A 22266-nucleotide genomic window follows, 5' to 3' on the forward strand; every position below is an offset into this window, starting at 1 on the left:
GCACAGTCCCGTGCGGCACAACACAATATATGTTTCCACGATGTGCCGTTCTACAGCTGCAGCATCAACCTGGTACTGAACTGCAGAATTATGACCCAGGCTGATCTTCTCTGACCCTTGACCCTTTTTACAGAGCTCTGCACTCACAAGCTCAAATCTGTTAAACTACTCTCAGAAATCCACATGGAAAAGAGTGGGAAACAGAATGGCTTTCAAATGACTTAACAATGCCAGTATTATAAGTGTGTTGTCCCCGATGTAAACGCTCTGCATTTTTAGTTGGCTGGCGTGAAGGAGGCTCTGTTTCATCTAGAGAAGTTCAAAGCCAGAGGTGTCAGTGCTCTAAGTGTGAAGATATGTGTGTTTGAGGGAGGGAGAGAGAGAGAGGGAGGATGAGAGAGAGAGATCACTGTCTCTAAATTACCACTTAAAATAGTTTCTGGTCAGTCAGATGTATTTTCATTTAAAATGAAACTTTATTTTAAAATCTATTAAAAGCAACAATAGAAATATTTATCATTTTACAAACGATTTCAAAGGGCGCCACAGTGGTTCGAGAAGGTCGCTGGTTCGAGCCTTGATTGGCTCAGTTGGCGTTTCTGTATGGAGTTTGCATGTTTTCACTGCATTTGCGTAAGTTTCCTCCGGGTGCTCCGGTTTCCCCCAAAGTCCAAAGACATGTGGTACAATTGAATTGGGTAGGCAAAAGTGTCCATAGTGTATGAGTATGAATAAGTCAGTATGGATGTTTTCCAGAGATGGGTTGCAGCAGGAAGGGCATCCGCTGCGTAAAATGTTCAGAACGAATCATTCCGCTGTGGTGACTCTGGAGCACCCAGAGGAAACCCACGGCAACATGGGGAGAACATGCAAATTCCACACAAAAAATGCCAACTGACCCAGCCGGGACTCAAACCAGTGACATTCTTGCTGAGAGCTGACAGTGCTAACCACTGAGCCACCGTGCCGCCCAGGTGAGTAAATTGTAAGAAATATTCTCTACACATAGTCTACAACAATATGAATCCTGAATATTTCTATTTATAAAAAGAAAACAAAAAAAAGATGTGTCAGTTTTTACAGATAAACACTGTTCTCAACAATGACAACACCTACAAATGATTTATGAGCACCAAATCTGCATACTAGGATGTTTTCTAAAGGATCATGTGAAACTGAATAAGAGAGTAAGACAACAAAAGCTTTATTATCAAAAAAAATTCACAATCTAGTTCTACTGTTTTTCTAATCAGATAAATGCAGCCTTGTTGAGCGATTTTACAGTTTAAAAGTCATTGTGCTGAACTGCATAACAGTATCATAATGGCATTTATGGAGTTATTAATTATAAACAAATAATTAAAGAGACAGTTCACCTAAACATGTAGATTTCCTCATCTTTTTCCCACAATCGATTGGTTCTAAACCATTATGAGCTTCTTCTGTTGAACTCAAGACAAGATATTTTGAATAATGTTTGAAACTGGCAGCCATTGACATCCATCGTAGGAAATAAACACTATACAAGTTAATGCCTGATAAAACTTAGGGAAAAAATTCATAAAGGTTTGGAACCACTTGAGTGTTAGTAAATAGTGAGAAATCGTACTTTTCTGATGAACAATGCCTTTAAATTATTTTGAAAGAATAGTTCTAACATTAAATTCAAACATAAACTTATATGTTATAATATTATATAGTTGAAGTTAGAATTATTAGCCCTCCTTTAAATTTATTTTTCTTTTTAAAATGTTTTCCAAATGATGTTAAACAGAGCAGGGAAATTTTCACAGTATGTCTGATAATATTTTTTCTTATGGCGAAAGTCTTATTTGTTTTATTTTGGCAAGAATAAAGGCAGTTTTTAATTTTTTATGAACCATTTTAAGGTCAAAATTATTAGCCTAAAATTACCCTAACCTGCCTAGTTACCCTAATTAACCTAGTAAGGCTTTTAAATGTCACTTTAAGCTGTATTGAAGTGTCTTGAAAAATATCTAGTCAAATATTATTCAGTGTCATCATGACAAAGATAAAATATTAGAGATGAGTTATTAAAACTATCATGTTTAGAAATGTGATCTTCTCTCCGTTAAACAGAAATTGGGGGGAAAAAAAATTAACAGAGGGGGCTAATAATTCTGACTTTAACTGTAAGTCATTTCCACATAGGGGGGGGGGGGGGGCATGGTGGCTCAGTGGTTAGCACTGTTGCCTCACAGCAAGAAGGTTTCTGGTTCAAGTCCTGGTTTCATCCAGGTGCTGCGGTTTCCCCTACAGTCCAAAGACATGCGCTATAAGTGAATTGAGTAAACAAAATTGGCCATAGTGTATGTGAAAGTGAGTGTGTATGGATGTTTCCCAGTACTGGGATGTGGCTGGAAGAGCATCTGCTGCATATAACATATGCCGGATTAGTTGGTAGTTCATTCCGCTGTGCTGGCCCCTTCTGAATAAAGGGACTGAGCCGAAGGAAATGAATGAATTAATAATTTTCATATTGTCATCAGACTTCTATATGTGTACTTTGATAGAATGTTTTTAAATTGTCATTTGGTAGGAGTGTATCAAAAAGATTAATAGCTGACCGTTGTTCTGGCCGTTGCTTTGATAAACGCTTCTGTGATGAAGGCAGGTTGAGTTGTGGCCTCCACACACCATGCAGGCGTCCTCCTGCTGCTGCGATCCAAAGATCAAGTCACATCCTGGCTTCTGCACACACACACACAAACTGCAATTAGAAGGCAACATATCAAGCTCCGGCACATTCAACAGTATTAACAGCACAGGCTGATCCTGCAGCACTGCCTGGCCTGCTGAAGCTTGGAGACGATCCAAGAAACAAATTTAGACACTATTAAAGCAGCCAAGATTTCAGATACTTAAAATAGATGCAATTATTTTGTCACTTTAATAGCAGTGTGTTTGTTGTTAACTGTTCATCTATAAAAAGTTTCTCCGCCACTTTTCAGATTTTTAAGGTTTATTTATTTAATCGTAACTACAGGTACTTTCAGTGTGGTTGAATATAGTATGATGAATTGAACACTACCACAAATAAAGTGTTCTTAATTGTTGATTTTAAATTTGTTTATAGTTTAAATGCGTTGAAATGAAGCTTAAAACAGAATACAATGTACAAATGCTAGGTTCCACACGATCAATTTGTGTTGGGCCACGTGAAGGAATTAAGTTAACTTTTAAGTGGATTGAACATAAAACAATTAAGTTGTCCCCAAAAAAGCTTCAAGAATTGTGTTTTAGCTCATTTTAAATAAGTCATTTTTGAGCGTACATAATATACATACAAAGGATTTAATATTTAGAAAAATATTCATTAAAGATATTTAATATAAATATTTATAGGAAGTTTGAACTTTTTATTTATTAAAGAATTTTTAATTTTTTTTTGATATTTTCATTATTTACCCACATTCAAGTGGTTCTAAACTTTTATGAGCTTCTTTCTTCTGTTGAACTCAAGACAAGATATCTTGAATAATGTTGGAAACTGGCAGCCATTGACATCCATCGTAGGAAATAAACATACTATGAAGTCAATGGTGAAAAAAATGGGAAAAAAAGAAACTCAAGGTTTGGAAGCACCTGAGCGTAAGTAAATAGTAAGAAATCCTAATTTTTGGATGAACTATGCCTTTAAATTATTTTGAAAGAATAGCTCTTATGTGAAATTCAAATATGAACTTGTAAGTCATTATATCGTATAAGTGATTTCCATAAAGGGTGGCACGGTAGCTCAGTGGTTATTACTATCGCCTCACAGCAAAAAATAAATAAAATTCACAGGTTTTTAACAATTATCACGTATATTATAAAAAGTATCCGTCACGGTGGCAAAAGTCACTGGTTCAAGCCCTGGGTGGGTCAGTTGGCATTTCTGGAGTTTGTATGTTCACTCTGTGTTCGCATGGGTTTCCCTTCAGGTGCTTCGGTTTTCCCCACAGTCCTAAGACATGCGCTTTAGGTGAATTGAATAAACTAAATTGGCCGTAGTGTATGTGTGTGAATGGAAGTGTATTTATGTTTTCCAGTGATGGGTTGCAGCTGGAAGGGCATCCGCTGCTGTTACGACCCCCTTGTTCGAGTCGCAACATAAAAGAGCTCAGACAACAAAATAATATATACAGTATGCAACTTATTTATCATACAAAACTAATAGAACAACAAATCAAGAAACAAACAAATGTCTAGGGGATCATAAATAAAATAACTAACTTTAACTACATATACAAATAATGCCAAACAAAACCATAAGGTTGCCGAAATAAAGAGATGGTCTTGACGCGAGAACAGCCAGTAGCCATTCTGTCCTCCAGAAGCTAGCACACACTGGCATTTATATGCTTTGAACCAATTGGTAAGCAACTAGGCACCCAATCAGCATCTGCCACATCCATACTGGAATCGTGGGGTCGTCACACTGCGTAAAACATATGGATAAGTTGGCGGTTCATTCCACTGTGGCGATCCCTGATTAATAAAGGGACTAAGCCGAAAATAAAATGAATAAATAAATGATTTATAAAAAGTACAACTGTTTTCAACCTTGAAATTAGTCAATTATTCTTGAGCATCAAATCAGCATATTAAAGTAAATTATGAGACTAGACTGGAGTAATCAGCATTGATATCAATGGGACATACTACATTTTAAAATATATTTCAACAGAAAGCAGGTGACTTTTTCCGAATAATATTCATTTTACTGTTACTTATTTTGATCAAATAAATGATCATAACAGATTTCTGTCAAAAACATCAAAACAAATCTCACACCAAGCCCAAAATTTTAAACAAGAAAAGCTTGAATTAGAGAAAACTATTTGTTTTATATAGCAAAATATAAAACTTTTTAAAACAACATACACTACATGACAAAAGTCCTGTCGCCTATCAAAGTTTTAGGAACAACAAATAATAACTTGACTTCTAGTTGATCATTTGGAATCAGAAGTGGCTTATATCATAAGTAAAGGCTTCTAAATTACACATATTTTACCAAAATAAAATATGATCATGCCTAGATTTTTAATTATTTCATTAGGACAGTAAGCTCTGACTTTGCTTAGACAAAAGTCTCATCACTTAACAGAAATAATAACCAGTATAGAATATAAAGTCATGCTGCAGTGGAAAAAGAATTAATATTGTGTATGACTCACATGAGCTTGGAGGACTGCATCCATACATCTCTGCAATGACTCAAATGACTTATTAATAAAGTAATCTGGAATGGCAAAGAAAGTGTTCTTGCAGGACTCCCAGAGTTTATCAAGATTCTTTTGGTTCATCTTCAGTGCCTCCTCCTTCATCTTACCTCAGACATGCTCAATAATGTTCATGTCTGGTGACTGGGCTGGCCAATCCTGGAGCACCTGACCTTTATTGCTTTCAGTAACATTGATGTGGGGGCTGAAGTATGAGAAGGAGCACTATCCTGCTGAAGAATTTGCCCTCTCCTGTGGTTTGTAATGTAATGGGCAGCACAAATGTCTTGATACCTCAGGCTGATGATGTTGCCATCCACTCTGCAGATCTCTCGCACACCCCCATACTGACTGTAACCATAAACCATGATTTTTCCTTAATCAAACTCGACTGATTTCTGTGAGAATCTTGGATCCATGCGGTTTCCAGTAGATCTTCTGCAGTATTTGTGATGATTGGGGTGCAGTTCAACTGATGATTCATCTGAAAAATCTACCTTCTGCCACTTTTCCAAATGATCAACTAGAAGTCAAGTTAATATTTGTTGCTCTTACAACTGGGGTCGGCGGCAAGACTTTTGTCAGGCAGTGTATATCTCAAAATCAATTCAAATGAAGAAAGGTTGAGCCCTTAATATGTTTTCAAGTTGGGAATGAATGACAAAAACAGACATCAAAGACCCTCAGTAGTGACAACAGACTTCTTTCAACCTCCACTACAGAAAGAATCTAAAAGTAAAGCCTCACTGTCCTGAAAGATCTCTGTGTGTGTGTGTGTGTGTGTGTGTGTGTGTGTGTGTGTGTGTGTGTGTGTGTGTGTGTGTGTGTGTGTGTGTGTGTTTAGGTCAAAACAGTGCCAACACAGGCAGGTGAAAACAGATGGACAGCAGAATGACAGATTTGTCTCTCTGAGTCACCTCACACACAAACAAGAGCAGGATCATAAGGCCCGGCCAGGGCTCAAGTGCATTCAGGCAGAAGTTTGGATTAAGCTGCAGAGAACAGGACAAGAGAATGAAAAGAGGCATGCAGGAGTCTTCAGCACGTCTTCAGGATATAATTAACCCCTTCTTTCTGTTTTTAGACCTCTAACACACTCCATTGGACACAGGTGCAGCCCTCCTCCTCATAGTCATACCTGACCACCCATGTGTCTCTGGCTTACTCTGTCCCTCCTTAAAGATAATCTCTGCAGTTTGTGAACAGTGATTCTCAATGACACATTCCCATGAGTCAGGGGGCCTCACCGAGGGGCAATCTCACAGACACAACACAGGCTTGTTGGAAATACGTGCTTCACACTACATTTTTGTAAAAAAAAACTTGAAATTGTACTTCCACATACATTTGACTTTAGTTTTCGGCCAGTTTTATGGCAAAAAACTTTTGTATCTTTTTATACATGATATTAATAGCGACATCAATAAAGAATTTCATGCAGTTACTCCAAGTAATACCACAAAACAAACAAATCTATCTATCTATCTATCTATCTATCTATCTATCTATCTATCTATCTATCTATCTATCTATCTATCTATCTATCTATCTATCTATCTATCTATCTATCTATCTATAGTGTCTGTCTGTCTGTCTATCAGTTTACTCAGTAGCTTACCTTGTATAGTGTTGTACTTGTGATGAAGATCACTTGGTCGCAATTGCACTTTTATCTTAAAAAATTGCTTTTGAAAACCCAAATGCTTGGCTTCAGAGAAGAGCTGGTAAAAAACTAAGGGGCACAGGGTAAATCTGCTTTTTTTTTTGGCTTTGTGGCTGTTCATCAAGACCACGACAAAGTTTGTTTGAGCCCGGGTCAACCATGGCTTGTTATTATATGTATATATTTACGCTGTAATCTCAGCTGTGTACTTTAAACATGACGGCTCCTTTGTGTTCATTCTGGCTTGTTGCGTAAGCGAATGACGTTTCTCTGTAAACTGTAATAAGTGTTCAGTTGTGCGTCTAGCTTCGCCTTTTGGTACCCTTTCTCGTGTTTGGTACTCTTTCGAAAGGGTGCAGAAAAAGTGGTACGGTATGGTTCTGTTTGGTAGACCTTTTGACAGTGGAAACAGCCATAAAAGCATACCACATCGTACCACTCAGTGGAAATGGGCCATAATGTATTCTAATCTCAGTTACTAGCAAAAGAAATCAGTTAATGGAACCCTCTGACTGTCGAGATGCCATCATTTGGTTTGGTCTGGTTTGAGTAATGTTGATTTGGTAGAATAAATGATAGAAGCACTTCAGATCACTAGAAAGCAGTGATATATAAATGCCATGAAAAGCCCAAGTTGGTTTAGTGTTGTTTTTACCAGACAAACAGGAAAAAAGTACTATTGATATTGTTAAGTACTACTGCAAGTTAGTTAATTTAAGTCAGTCAACATAAGTTGCAGCCTTTTGTTTTGAGATTTGCTAATTGTAGCGTTTCAAGTCAGGATTCTGATTCGATTAGTTGCATAGTCCTAGTCCTCGCAACCCCGCATACTACTAATTTTGCATTTCTCTTGTGTAGAACACACTGGATTTAGATAATCAGCTTATTAGAAGAGCACTTCAAGAAGGAACTGTATTCAGATTGACATATTCCCTACATAGTGTTCACTGCTCTCAGCTGAACCCTGTTGAACACTTTTAATCTGGAATCATGGCAGAACATCATGTGATGTCATGTTACAGGGCCCTTTTGGTTGAATCTAACTAACACCTGAAGCATTAAAGAAAATATGCAGAGTAGGGGGTCAAGAGTACCAGGACTGAGAGCTGCTGATCTACAGTAGGTTATCTGTACGACTAGTCCTGTCTTCTGGTAGGTATGTACAAAAACGATCCAAAACATACAACAAAATGAACCCTATGTAACGTATTACAAAATGTAAAAAATGTAGACAGTGCCCTCTAGTGGATTTGTCATCTCAAACATGCAACAAAATGTACCTGGTGCTACGTATTTTATGTTAGCTTCATTTTTTAAACTGAGGGATGGATTTCCAATGAGCTCGGGCTGTACATTCACACACATACTAGGTGTGCTTCACACATATGGGTTCAATTTGCCACATGGTACTAATGACTGGGCCCCACTGTGCATGTGCTTCTCCTTTCCAGTCCTCATGTGATGGAAACCAAATTCACCAGCTTGACCTCAGGACTAGTCCATTCAGCATCTGTATGTGCACATACAGTCCAGAGCAAATTCAGAGAACAAACTACAATTTCTAAAACTCTAAAACAAAATTTGAAGAGAATTTGGACTGAGAGTCTCTGCAGTGACCAAATTTTTTTATCATCAAAAAAAATGTAAAATGTTTAACCGAGAAGCATGTTGTGTAGTGGGAAAAGTGAATTTCAGTGATTTCCCAAATGTGGTTCTTTAATCAGAGGTAATACTATTATATATGCTATGATAGTGAATATCATGTACATACAGTATGGTAGTGACATAAGCCTATTATGGGACATTCATTTCTTTTTCTTGTCGGCTTAGTCCCTTTATTAATCCGGGTTGCCACAGCGGAATGAACCCCCAACTTATCCAGCAAGTTTTTACGCAGCGCATGCCCTTCCAGCTGCAACCCATCTCTGGGAAACTATCATGGGACTTGTTCAATTCAATTAATCTTTGTTTCTATAGCACTTTTACAATGTAGATCATGTCAAAGCAATTTAACAAAGAAGTTCTAGTAAACTGAAACTGTGTCAGTCCTGTTTTCAGAGGTTAGGTTCAGTTTAGTTCAGTTCAGAGTGGTCTAGAAGTAGTTACAGTACACTGTAAACCCTAATGCTGTAACTAATTAATTGAGTTGAGTTCTATTAACTTAAATCATTAAAATTCGTTTATCTTAATTAACCTTGATGAGTATTTAGAACTTTTTCTTATTTTTGAGTTTGTAAAAATGTAATCTTTCAAGTAAGGTGAACAATTCTGCTGGGTTTAATCTATACAAAATGTCTCTTTAAAGTTTCATTAACTCAAATTCTGTCAGCCTAGTGATTTTGCGTCTGACGTCATCCAGGTTCACGTACGTGCTCATGCTTCATTCGTTTTTTTCAAGATGGCGGATCGGCATCGCTTCACACTACAGTAAGTAAAATATTTACAAATCCAAGAAATATTAAATGTATGTTTTAATTAATATAATCACAGTAACAGTTCAATGTAATGTAGAGTTAATCAGGGTGCGTTTACATGTCGTACATTACAGAAAACATGTTTAGCCTGACTTGTTGCTAACTAACGTTAACATTACTGTTTGAAAAGTTAGAATCACTGCAATGTTAGCGTTAGTTGTAATGTGTTAACTCTGAATTTTAACAGAGTGTGATAAAGACAAAAATATTTTAAATCGGCAGATTACATTTTTCAAAAAAATTTAAATCTTGGCGCGAGTATGCCTTTTCTCAGCCTGTGCTGAAGTTGTCATGGAGACGTGCGCTCTCACAACCGCATGTCATGGCGCTGCGCTGAACTCCATCCAGTCTGTGAATGTGGTATTATCTTCGCGATCTGTAGGCACTTCGGAAACGAAAGGCGCAAGAAACGTAACGTTAATCATAACTCAAATGATCTCCGCCTAAACACTTAACGGTATTTTCTGATGACGCGCAAAAACGTAGTCTCAAAACTTAACTCTGTCACACGCAGCTTGTTGCTTGCTGATCCATGTATGAGGATAGCCTGACGGAGAACATTTAAGCTGCGCTCCTCACCTGAGCAGGTACAGAGCAGAGCTTCATTTTACACTACCACATTGAGGTAAAGTTGGTTTTATATTCATACATTCATTTAGTAACAACTTGTGACTCGCTCCATAAATTGTTTACCATGGTTCTTTGTCTATTCGTTCTGAAATCACATGCAAGTATGACATGAAAACAACATTACACTAAATGCACTATTTTTTTTTTGACTGAACAATGTTGTACTTTGAAAGTCATTGGCTGCTAATATGATTTCACCATTAAGAATATGCAAAAATTACCTTTCTGAAAATATATTATTAAGGAGAAAGTCTGAATGTGTAAATATAAAACTAACTTTACCTCAATCACCAGCACTGATCAACACTTAATATTTCCTCGCGCTTAAGACGACATCTCTGCATATCAATGATTACCTGATTAATGCGATCAGTTAAATGAGTTTAAATGTCATTTAGGTCAAATGTATTTTAAAGGTATGATAAAAGTTTTTTTTTTTTTTTTTCAATCTATTTTTTAAAATGTCTAATCTGGAGAGAATATAAACAGCCTAAAAAACAAAGTATGCATATCTATAACACATTAATACAAAATTATGTTATTAAATAAAATAATAACAAAACAAAATATTCAAGACATGGTAAAGAAGACAGTTTTCTGATGTGCAAATTTTGTAGCTTAAAATATATTTATATCTTAAAAATATAAATATTTTAGTCTATATATTTTTACATCATTAGACAATAAGGTAAGTTTTGTTATTTCTAGCTTTTAAAATCAGGCCTTAAATTTCTTTGTCGTCCTATTCAGTTTTAGAAATTTCAATACTGTTTAAATTAAATCTGTGTTCATCGAATTAAAGCAACTAACATGATAATCAGCTCTATTGCTAACCGTTTTGGAGGTTAACGTTAGACATCAGGCAATTGTACTACTTCCACTCTCAGCTAAATGACACTGTGACTTTGTGTACATACAGAATTGAAGGTCGGGTGTTGCTGACTACAGATAGGTTCTTAAATGGAGGCATGTGAAAGGTGGGTAAAATATTTATTTTGTACTACTATGCCTGGCATATCCAGATAAAATAAATATTACAGTGTATTTATCAATGATACTTTTGCAGCAAGGAAAGTGAAACTTCAGCTAGACCTTGAGTTCAGTTTACAACATGAAGATCCTGCTTTCAACATCTGATCAACACCTGATTTTCATCTGAGGTAAAAAATAGACAAGTAAATGAAACATAATAATAATATTAATAAATTTTTTCTAGAATTGTATATTTTGTGGTGTGGGTTTGTTTAATGAAATTCTCTCTTGTTTCTTTTTGCTGTTTGCAGAGTACCAACATGTTACAAATGAAAATTTTCCCCACAAATTCTTTGCAAAACTGGACCACCACCTATTTCATTTGATGACAATTTTAAGGCAAACAGCATCCAAAACTGGCAAGACAGCAGATACCCTGGCTAATCTTTTAAAGGTTTATGATGAGCAGGTATGTTTGGGGTCACGTGTTAAAGTATACATTAAAATATAATTTGAATTATTATTATTTTTTTAATTTTTAAAAAATTGATTCTTGATTTCCAGGAACTGAATGATGTCAGTTCATGACGGACTACTGTTATTAGAGGTCTTTTGGTCTTGCTGCGTGAGCGTGACTTAAGATTCTTTAGGAACACCCTGGTAAGACTTCATTCATTCTTTTCACATTTAGGCATGTTTAATGAAAAGATGAAAGTTTTGAAAACTTTTACTTAATAACATATTTGTAATCACGAATAGTTGATGAATCATATAATATTGGCTCAGTCATTTTGATACTGTCCTTACATTAATATCCTTGAATTATGTTTTCAGATTGATAATCCTGCTGACTGAAGATGCTTTATTGGCCCTGCATTCACTGAGGGTCTCTGTTGTCCTGAAGAATGAATTGGACACCACCCACAGCACACTTCCAGACCTTTCTTGTCTTGTATGGATTAATGTATGCTCTTCACATAATATATAGGAAAGGACTTTGAACTTGTGCAAAAAGTTTTGCTTGGCATGGATGATGGAAAATAAAAAGTCTCGTAGCATGGAAACCTTAAAGAATGAGTTGATGTAGATCTTTTTTTTTTTTTTTTTAACTTAATAAAGACTGTCTCTGGGGTAGTAACTTCAAAACATTTATTTACCTTTAATTGGTAAGTATGCATTTTATTATATATAGGGATAGTTTGTCCAAATGTAAAATTCTGTCATTTACTAACTCTTTACTTGTCCCAAACCTGCTTGAATTTCTTGCTTCTGTTGAAGACAAAAGTTAAGTAAAGCTGACAACCTGTAACCACTGACTTTCTAATAGGAAAACAAATACTGTGGAAATCGGTGGTTACAGGTCTCAGCTTTTTTTTTTTTTTCAACAGAAGAAAGAAACTCAAACAGGTTTGGAATAAGTAAATGACAGAATCATAGTTCAACCAAGACTGAATATATATATATATATATATATATATATATATATATATATATATATATATATATATATATATATATATATATATATTGTAACGAGCGCACATATGCCACGTCGCCCTGGTCGCTAATTCAACCCAGCTGGACCATCATCAACACAGGATCGTTCACAGCTGGACGTCATCAAGTGGAGAGGCATATAAACCAAGCCCACGCAAGGAGAAGATGAGCTTCATTCACCCAATGACTCCATGCGCTAACGCTTGTCTCTCTGTCTCTCCACAGCAGACTCCAGCTCGTGACGATCCCACATCCGACTACTCACTGTCCTTCACTTACTTCCCAGAGCACCTCACCTTGAAGAAGAGCACCGTTTACACCCCATTCACGTTGTAAATAAAGCACCCTCCGGGGACTTGTCTGTAAACTTATCCAACTGTGTCGCTGTTTTCCCTCTGCCTCGCTACAATATATATATATATATATATATATATATATATATATATATATATATATATATATATATATATATATAATCTGCTCTCCGTTAAACAGAAATTGGGGGAAAAATAAATGGGGGCGAATAATTCTGACTTCAACGATATATATATATATATATATATATATATATATATATACACAGTTTCTGTGTAGTTTACACTAAACGAGTCACTTCACAGAATGTGCACTTATTATTTTTTTTAACGAATGCCTTAAGAGTAAGTTTTACACTTATTAATGTATTATTAAATTTTATCAAACTTATAGTTGTTTTTTCTTGAGGCTCTTATGTCTGATATCATATTTACATTGTGGGTAATTTTTATTAATTTCAGAATAGTGTTCATTTTCAATCTCTTTATGTCTAATAGTTTTTATCGTTTTAAGACATTTGTAATTGCATAGGAGACAAATTTGAAAGTACTGTTGGACATTTTTTCTTTAACAATAAATGTCTAAAATGGTATTGTCTGTGTGTTTTAAATTACAGATTTATTTTGACAGATTTATGGGGTTTAAAGATTAAAATAATGGCTAATTTTATTTGTGAAACTGACGATGGAGAAGTTAATTTTAAAAAATGCTATCAAAATGTATGAGCTGGGTGACTAAGTATGTAAAGGTGAGATAAATAATTAAAAATAAGTTAATTGCTATTAAAATGTATGAGCTGGGTGATTTAAGTATTTAAAGTTGAAAGAAATTAAAGCAATTAAGTTAATTGGTATTAAAATGTATGAGCTGGGTGACTAAGTATTTAAAGTTTGGAAAAATTAAAACAATTAAGTTAATTGCAATTAAAACGTATAAGCTGAGTAACTTGGGTATTTTAAGTTAGGTGAAGTGTCTTGCATGAGTACAACAAACTCAAAACTTAATGTTTCTGTTTACTTAAAATAGATAATTTCATAACTTAAAAAATTTGACGTAACTGATTACCTCAAATTTTTTGAGTTTTGTCAACTTATTCGGGATTACAGTGTATATAAACAAACATAGAAAAAAAACATGTAAAGCATACATGTATGAGTATTTGTAACAAAATGTCTGGTGCATTAGGACAGGAGGATTGTGTTCTACAGGTGGTTTGTCAAGCTCACTCACGTGTTTGGAGCACACTCATGCATCATACCGTTAAGTGATATGTTGTGTGTATGCTTTACTAAAAAGATAGGTCTTTGATCTAGTATTAAACTGAAAGAGTGTGTCTGAGCCTCAGACATTATCAGAAAAGCTATTCCAGAGTTTAGGAGCCATAAATGAGAAGGCTCGACCTCCTTTAGTAGACTTTTCACTGTGCTGCTGTGTACACCTAAATCCTCCAGATTACCAGCAGGGCTAACGGTTGAAATAGACTGGGCACTGTGTCTGCATTCAGACCCGGAGATTGAGGGAAAAGTCCTTATTTATAGTGTTTATGAACATGATTATCTTTATAATGATATAAATTGTGATTAAGTGTATATGTAATTACGAATAACAAATGTAGCAGGGCATTAAATTAGTTTATTTCTTTTCATTTTAACTTTGTAAACTATAAAATCATGAGTCTCCTCACCATTTGTGTCTCATTTTGTGAGCTAACTGACAACAGTTGTTCGGCCCCTGCTCTGCAGGCCACGTCACTCCTGCCACTCCTTCTGAGGTAGACTTGAAACGAAAGTGGGGAGTTTCATGGCCCTTTAAGGACTTAACAGGCAGCCAGTGTAAGGAGGATAAAATTTGGGGGTGATAAGATCATTTTTTCTAGACCTGAACTCTGGCAGCTGCGTTTTGTACTGGCTGGAGTTTATTGATACTACAATACCATGATACTTGACACAATACTAGTCAGAACAAAAATTACACATCGGCTATCTTCATGCTGTCTGAATAAATAGTCACTATTACTCTACTAACACTTTAAAAAGAGTTAAACAAAATTACAACACTTTCTCTCAATTTTGACAACGGTTTGCTTGATGTAGGACATAGGTGTCAAACTCAGCTTCAGGAGTTCCACAGCTCTGCACAGTTAGTTCCAACCCTAATTAAACACACCTGATGAAACTAATTGAGTCTTATTAAGCATGTGTGTGGGTAAGCAGGGCTGGAACTAAACTGAGTTTGACACCCCTGATGTAGGTTGTCATGAGGATCTGTAAATGACCAAAGGGAGTCAGGAAGCAAAATTCAATTGTTTTCTCACATGTACTGTGTTATAGTGCATTATTAAAATGCCATGTCTGCAATGCTTCACAATGTTAATTCATTGTGTCTAGCAGCATGTTTCTTTCTTTTTTTCTCGTGATCCATGATATTTCATTACATTGTGTTGTTTACAACGTGTGAAGTGACATTGACCAATAAGATGCCAAAATCACTTCCTGTATACATACAATGCAATAAAGCTATGTGGAGTTGACAACATTATGCTTGCCATGGCAGAATAAAAATAAATGATGGTGATCATACTTAGGTGATTCAGCATTTTTGAAAAATCTAAACACTTTATCTGGTGGGGAGCCATTCATTCAGCTTCATTTGCATCGATAACAACAGAATTTTTTGTTTAAAAACTCAAGTTAAAAAAGTTCTTGTAACTCTTGTAATCACCTCCACACTGTAAGAAATGTTGGGTTTCACACAATTAATTTGTGTTGGAACAACATGAAGGAGTTAAGTTAGATTATTATTTTTTGTTTAAATTTAAGTGGATTAGACATAAAACAATTAAGTTGTCCCAAAAAAAAAAGGAATTGTGTTATTTCAGCAACAAAAGTACTTTGAACAAACAGTGAACGCAATTAAAGCCCGGAGAGTACTAAATTTAGCATGTAGACTAACAAATCACTCATTATGTTCTCATTCACAATGCAGTGTGGGAAATGTTACATGAATGCATCTTTGAACGTAACATTTAATTATAGGTGTCATTAGCATTTGTGAACGCAGGGCTTCTTTGTTACTGGTAAAACGCCTTCAACAGCTCTAAAAGCACCTCTTGCTAGAACAGAATGAATCTGCGTATTCACTGCATTCATTCATAAAATACGCAAACACATACACATACAGTACAAATACCGGCTACTTTATTAGGTACACCTGACCAATGCTTGTTAGCGTAAGTTTCTGTTCAGCCAATCACATGGCAGTAACTTAACGCATTTAAGCATGTAGACATGGTCAAGACGATCTGCTGCAGTTCAAACTGAGCATCAGAATGGGGAAGAAAGGTGATTTAAGTGACTTTGAATGTGGCATGGTTGTTGGTGTCAGATGGACTGGTCTGTGTATTTCAGAAACTGCTGATCTACTTGGATTTTTATGCACAACTATCTCTAAGGTTTACAGAGAATGGTCTGAAAAAGCTCCACTTTGGGACAAATGAGCTACAGAAGACCACACCGGGTGCCACTCCTGTTAGCTAAGAACATGAAATTGATGCTACACTTCGCACAGGCTCACCAAAATTAGACAAAAGAGGATTGGAAAAACGTTGCCTGGTCTGATGAGTCTCCATTTCTGCTGCGACATTTGGATGGTAGGGTCAGAATTTGGTGTCAACAATGAGAAAGATGACCACAGTGTACCCATCTTCTGATAGCTACTTCCAGCAGGATAACGTGCCATGTCATAAAGCACGAATCGTGAACATGACAATGAGTTCACTGTACTCAAATGGCCTCCCCAGTCACCAGAACTCAATCCAATAGAGCACCTTTGAGATGTGGTGGAATGGGAGATTCACATCATGTATCTGCAGCCGACAAATCTGCAGTAACTCTGTGATACTATCATGTCAATATGGAGCAAAATCTCTGAGAATATTTCCATATTGTTTAGTCTATGCCACAAAGGATTAAGTCAGTTCTGAAGGCAAAAGGGGTCTAACCTGGTACTAGTAACCAACCCGGTACTGTACCTATTAAAGTGACCAGTAAGTTAATACAGTATATAGGAAGAACTGCCATCTTTCTGAAAACATCTGATAGACAAGTCAAAGATAGATTTGTACTATTTGCAGCTTCTCGATAACAGAATGTGCACTGTAAATGTCACGCTATGATTTATTGTGAAGCTATGTGTAATTTGGCGTTTTTGATGACATCAAGATTTTACCAACAGAAAATCATATAGTCTGAAACAGTGACTGTAGTAACAGACAATAAAAACTGAGTAGTCTGAAAGTGGTAGTAGTTGTTATGTTGAGGTTACTATTATGCAACTGTATACTGAGAACCAGCTACTCACCAGACACTTCCCATTCACACAGACTGTCCCCTGATCTGATTGGCATGGTGTCCCATCAAGCACCCTTCCAAAGTTGTAGTAGAAGTTGTGTCCAATAGCCAGACAGCTGAGCTCACACGGGTCAGAGCCTGAAAGTCGCATAAATCAGGTTTCAGTCAGTAAAAGCACACAGCAGAAAGAAAAGAGAAATCTACACAGTAACACAACACATGCTTCAAAGAGGAGCATCATGCTCGACTGACCGCCGTGAAAGGTAGTCCAGTGGAAACTGCTGCCAGCGACCAGGGGTCTGTCATTGAACGCTTTACACTGCAGCTCTCTGAAGTCCATAGAGTCAGCAGGACACTCCTGATGATACAGACACAAGGCTCAGGAGAGAAAAGACACACACTGATTCATTGACGCTCTTTTTAAACCTGGTATTACACTCAAAACGCTCCGGTTTCCCCCACAGCCCAAACACATGCGCTGTAGGTGCATGGAATAAACTAAACTGGCTATAGTGTACGATTGTGTGTGTGTGTGTGTGTGTGTGTGTGTGTGTGTGTGTGTGTGTGTGTGTGTGTGTGTGTGTGTGAATGAGTGTGAATGGTTGTTTTCCAGTACTGGGTTGTGGCTGGAAGGGCATCCGCTGCGTAAAACATATGCCGGAATAGTTGGTGGTTCATTCCGCTGTGGCAACCTCTAAAATAGAAGCCGAAGGAACATTCCAAAAAAAAAGAAAAACCTCTGGTGCTTGTTAAAACTATTTATTTGTAATGAGCTGAAACAACAGACGTTTTTTGGAAACAACTTAATTGTTTTAAGTTCAATCCACTTAAACTGGTTTAAACTATAATGTAACTTAATTGATTTGTGTTGCGACAACATGACAGAATTGTGCGTAACCAGACATTTTAAATGTGTAGGATCCGTGCCTGTCAATCTGATCATGAGTAGATGAAATCATTTATTCATTTTCTTGTCGTCTTAGTCCCTTTATTAATCTGGGGTCACCACAGTGGAATAAACCGCCAACTTATCCAGCAAGTTTTAACAAAGCGGATGCCCTTCCAGCCGCAAGCCATCTCTGGGAAATATCCACACACATTCACACACACACTATGGACAATTTAGTCTACCCAATTCACCTGTACCGCATGTGTTTGGACTGTGGGGGAAACCGAAGCACCCAGAGGAAACCCACGCGAAGAAAGGGAGAACATGCAAACTCCACCTGAGCTGAGGTTCAAACCAGCAACCCAGCGACCTTCTTGCTGTGAGGCTACAGCACTACCTACTGCGCCACTGCCTCGCCTAGACGAAATCATATGCTGTACAGGTATAAATGAGGTATCAAATGTTTTGAGCTTGTCCACATTCAGCAACATTTAGAGGTGAATTGAATTGAATTGAATTTAGAGGTGGTCGAAAATAAATCAACCTGCTTGCATTCAAACAGCCACAAAGTGAAGTTTATTTATAAACTAATTTCGAGAGCATCACGTGCTTATGATTGCTTGTGGTCGGCCCCGCATTTTTCAATTTATGATTCACCAATCAGACGATTCCTAAGCCACTAAAAATACCTTAAGTTTCATATGACAGACATCTTCATTTTGAAGAATCCCCCCTTCCACCCCAACTCCTCGTTTACTAGATGGGAGGCATGGTGGCCCAGTGGTTAGCACTGTTGCCTCACAGCAAGAATGTCACTGGTTCTAGTTATTACCAAGCCAGCTGATGTTTCTGTGCGGAGTTTACATGTTCTCCCCGTGCTTATGTGGATTTCCCCTGGGTTTCCCGGTTTCCTCCCACCATCCAAAAACATGCAACTTAAGTTAATTGACTAATTTAAATCAGCACCATAGACATGCTCCTAGTAAATAGTTATCTCTTATGCCGAGTTCACACTGCATGATTTTCAAAGTAGTTGTGTCACAGATGTTTTCACACTGCATGACTATCTGGGCTAGTGTTTCGTCGCTGCTTTGTTCACACTGCAAGATGGATCGGTGACAGGGACTTTTACATTGCATGACTTTACAGTAGGACGAATCGCCTATACTGTGTAAAACATATGCTGGAAAAGTTGGCGGTTCATTCCACTGTGGGGACCTCTGATGAACAAAGGGACTAAGCCGAAGGAAAATGAATGAATGAAAGTTGGCCAAAGTGTGTGAATGGGAGAGTTTATGTGTGTTTCACAGCACTGAGGGTTGTACTCTCATTGCTGGGTTGCATATGGAAGGGCATCCGCTGTGTAAAACTTATGCCAGAGAAATTGGCAGTTCATTATGCTGTGGTGACCCCTGATAAAGCATAGCATAAAGGAAAGTGAGTGAGGTCTAAATTAAATCCCTACCTAAGTAGCCACAAGACACTCATATTAATGCATATTAATAGTGGGCCAAAATGGTAATGCGTCCCAGCTGACTATTTAAATTCAGGTCACTGAAATGTATGTTAATTCCAGGTGGTAACACAGACTTAGAGTCATAAAAACAGCCCTGGAGGATTCAGGATAAACACAAAACATGCATTTTTCTGCTGACACAATAACCCTATTTAAACCTAGTATAAACATCTGTCCTAAGCTGTGGGAACACACACGCTAAGAGTAAACGAGGTTCAAAATCAGATCGTTCCAAAGCCAGTTTTTTTATGAGGCTGAACGGTTTTCTTTGCTTAACCGTTCCATCTCATGCCAATCTGGGTTAGACAGCATGGATACGGTTTCATTTTCTAGAGCTGATAATGGAGCACTCTGGACATCTAATTCAAATGTGTCAGTCGTTGCCTTAGTAATGGAAGTGTAATGTCAACAGCGATATGGATGTTGATCAGATATTACTGTTTTTGGGATGCTTTCTGATATTTCATAGAATATCATTAATAAATAGCACAGTATTGCATAGCAGGCTACAGACAGCAATAGAGTGGTTACATCACATGCAGATACGCAATACCAGTCCAGTATGGTTTTCTAACCATGCCTTGAATTCTGACCAGAGTACATTTTGTAATCTTGTCACACCGTACCAGCCTCATGTGGAAATACAACCAGAGCCATATCTGACTGCTCTTAGAACTGTTTGGCATAATCGTAGAAAAGTGGTTATATTCAGGAAGACATATAACTGCACGTCCTAGACTTTTAGGAGCCTTGCTCAGTGGGGGCCCGTGTCAGCGTGTTAATAAAAATTCCCAAATGACCCCTTAAGATGATTTAGAGCAGTTTCACTGTCAACAAACAACAGTGAGTTGAAATTACAAATTATAGAATTAATTTTAAAAAAGTGCAAATACATTAAACAATTTAGACTGTTAAACAATAACAGCCTAATACAAAAATATTGAATAATCAAATCTCATTACACTTATATATACACATATACACAGATATATCGTCACCTTGGAATTATAAGGTTTTATCTAACATTTTTGTCAAAATTGATATATTGACATATTCTTATTAATTGACATCTTATTTACATTATGGAAAGTTTTTTTATAGGTTTTTTACATTTTAAGACTTTTTATTATTTTTTTTAAATGTTACACACGTAATGTTTGCTATGTAATGCAAAAACTTTGAAGCTCAATGTCTTAAAATCATTCAGAACACAGATAGAACCTTATAATTCCAAGGAAACGATATATTTGATATCTAGTGGTTTCGCATCATGCATGCTCTGCATATAGGGAAGATTAGCTCTGTACATTGTTGTAACTTAAATGACTCAAAAGGCAACTTTAATTAACTTTAATTTAACTCTTTCCCTAAGTGATGGTTATCTGATCACACATAAGGGTGTGAATTAAATGTACTTCAAGGGATACATCATGTTCAAGTTGTAAAGAATTTACTGCACCTTTGAGTTACAAATCTTATACTGCCGGGTGTCACCAGGGCACGGCCCTCCAACCAGATTTCTAAAGAGAAAAACAAAGATGTCAGATGCAACAAATTAGTAGATTTGCAAATTAAAAATAATCTCATGAGCATGATTCAGGTAAACACCAATTTTAGGCCACTCAGACTGTGCTCTTGCGATATTCGCTGTCACAGTGCAAGAATTAAATCTTCAAAGCAAGTAGGGCACTAGGGCAGTTCCCTTAAATGTACTCAAAATCCATCTCTTTGAATACTATTTTAAATCATGTACAGATTTACTTTCACACTAATTTACATTACGATTATGAATTACATAAATCTAATGAATGATACAGCATTTTATCATATAATTAGCACAGGTCAATTTAATATAAAACATCCAGTAGTTTGCATCTCTGGATTTTACTTGTTAAATATCCCTGTGTTAAAACAGTTTCATCATTTAATGCTTTGTTCTTCAAATTTAACTCGCTCTCTTTCAGTGTTAAACTGATGATGGTATTTGTGCTAGAATTTGCAATTATGAGCTGTAAAGTCACTTATTTGCTTTAGAAAATTACAAGAGCTCATTTTGACTTTAATGAGTGTAGTTGAAGACAATATTATCTACAGTAGCTGCAGATCCACAGACTCATACGTTTCAGAACACACTAGAGTCAGACCACTAGATTCAAACCTAGGGTAGATGTCAATTAAACAAAATAGTTTGAACAAACATAAAATAAATATTTTATCATAACCAACAGTCAACACAAATCTGAGCAAGTTAATAAAATAGTTCATTAAAATATTTTGTCCCACTTTACATAAGTGGCCTTAATTAATATGTACTTACATAGGAATTAATAGTTTGTTACAATGTACTTATTGTGTAAATACATGTATTTACTGTGTACTTATGCTTGATTAAATACATGTATGTAATTACATCTGTAATTAACTTTTGTAATTGCATTTGTAAATACACTGCTGACCATCCCTTACACCTTAACCTACCCTTCATCCTACCCATGCCACCAAACCTGTCCATAACCCAACCTCTATTCCAACTCAAAAGCACCACAGGTGTTCTCAAATACATTATAAACACAGTAAGTACATTGTATTTATTTTTTTGATGTAAGTACATAGTAGTTAGGGACACTTAATACAAAGTGGGACCAAATATTTTCTTAATCTTCCATCAAAATCTGACCATTCACTTCCACGTTTGGAGTGGTGGTCCTTCTCTGTTGACGTCAGTTTGATGGC

At 36.5% G+C, this 22266-nt stretch overlaps 1 protein-coding gene and 1 long non-coding RNA gene across 3 annotated transcripts in view; one reads left to right on the forward strand and one right to left on the reverse strand.

Annotated features, from left to right (window-relative positions):
* The window catches only part of adamtsl5 (ADAMTS like 5), a 41382-nt gene that overhangs the window by 7964 nt on the left and 11152 nt on the right, over nt 1-22266 (reverse strand). The window contains exons 5-8 of the mRNA XM_005166491.6: nt 20993-21053; nt 17381-17486; nt 17139-17266; nt 2589-2712 (exon numbers count right to left, since the gene is read on the reverse strand). Of these exons, the coding sequence (XP_005166548.1) occupies nt 2589-2712; nt 17139-17266; nt 17381-17486; nt 20993-21053 (419 nt within the window). The remainder of the gene's footprint in view (nt 1-2588; nt 2713-17138; nt 17267-17380; nt 17487-20992; nt 21054-22266) is intronic.
* LOC137496214 (uncharacterized) lies at nt 9274-12835 on the forward strand. 2 transcript variants are annotated; one of them, XR_012382673.1, is made up of 8 exons: nt 9274-9318; nt 9880-9952; nt 10915-10972; nt 11062-11155; nt 11279-11436; nt 11532-11627; nt 11802-11919; nt 12690-12835. It is a non-coding gene; the product is annotated as an uncharacterized lncRNA (long non-coding RNA). The 2 variants fall into 2 exon arrangements; XR_011016391.2 differs by lacking the exon at nt 9880-9952.

The sequence above is a fragment of the Danio rerio genome, chromosome 7, assembly GCF_049306965.1.
Source record: "Danio rerio strain Tuebingen ecotype United States chromosome 7, GRCz12tu, whole genome shotgun sequence".
NCBI lineage: Eukaryota > Metazoa > Chordata > Actinopteri > Cypriniformes > Danionidae > Danio > Danio rerio.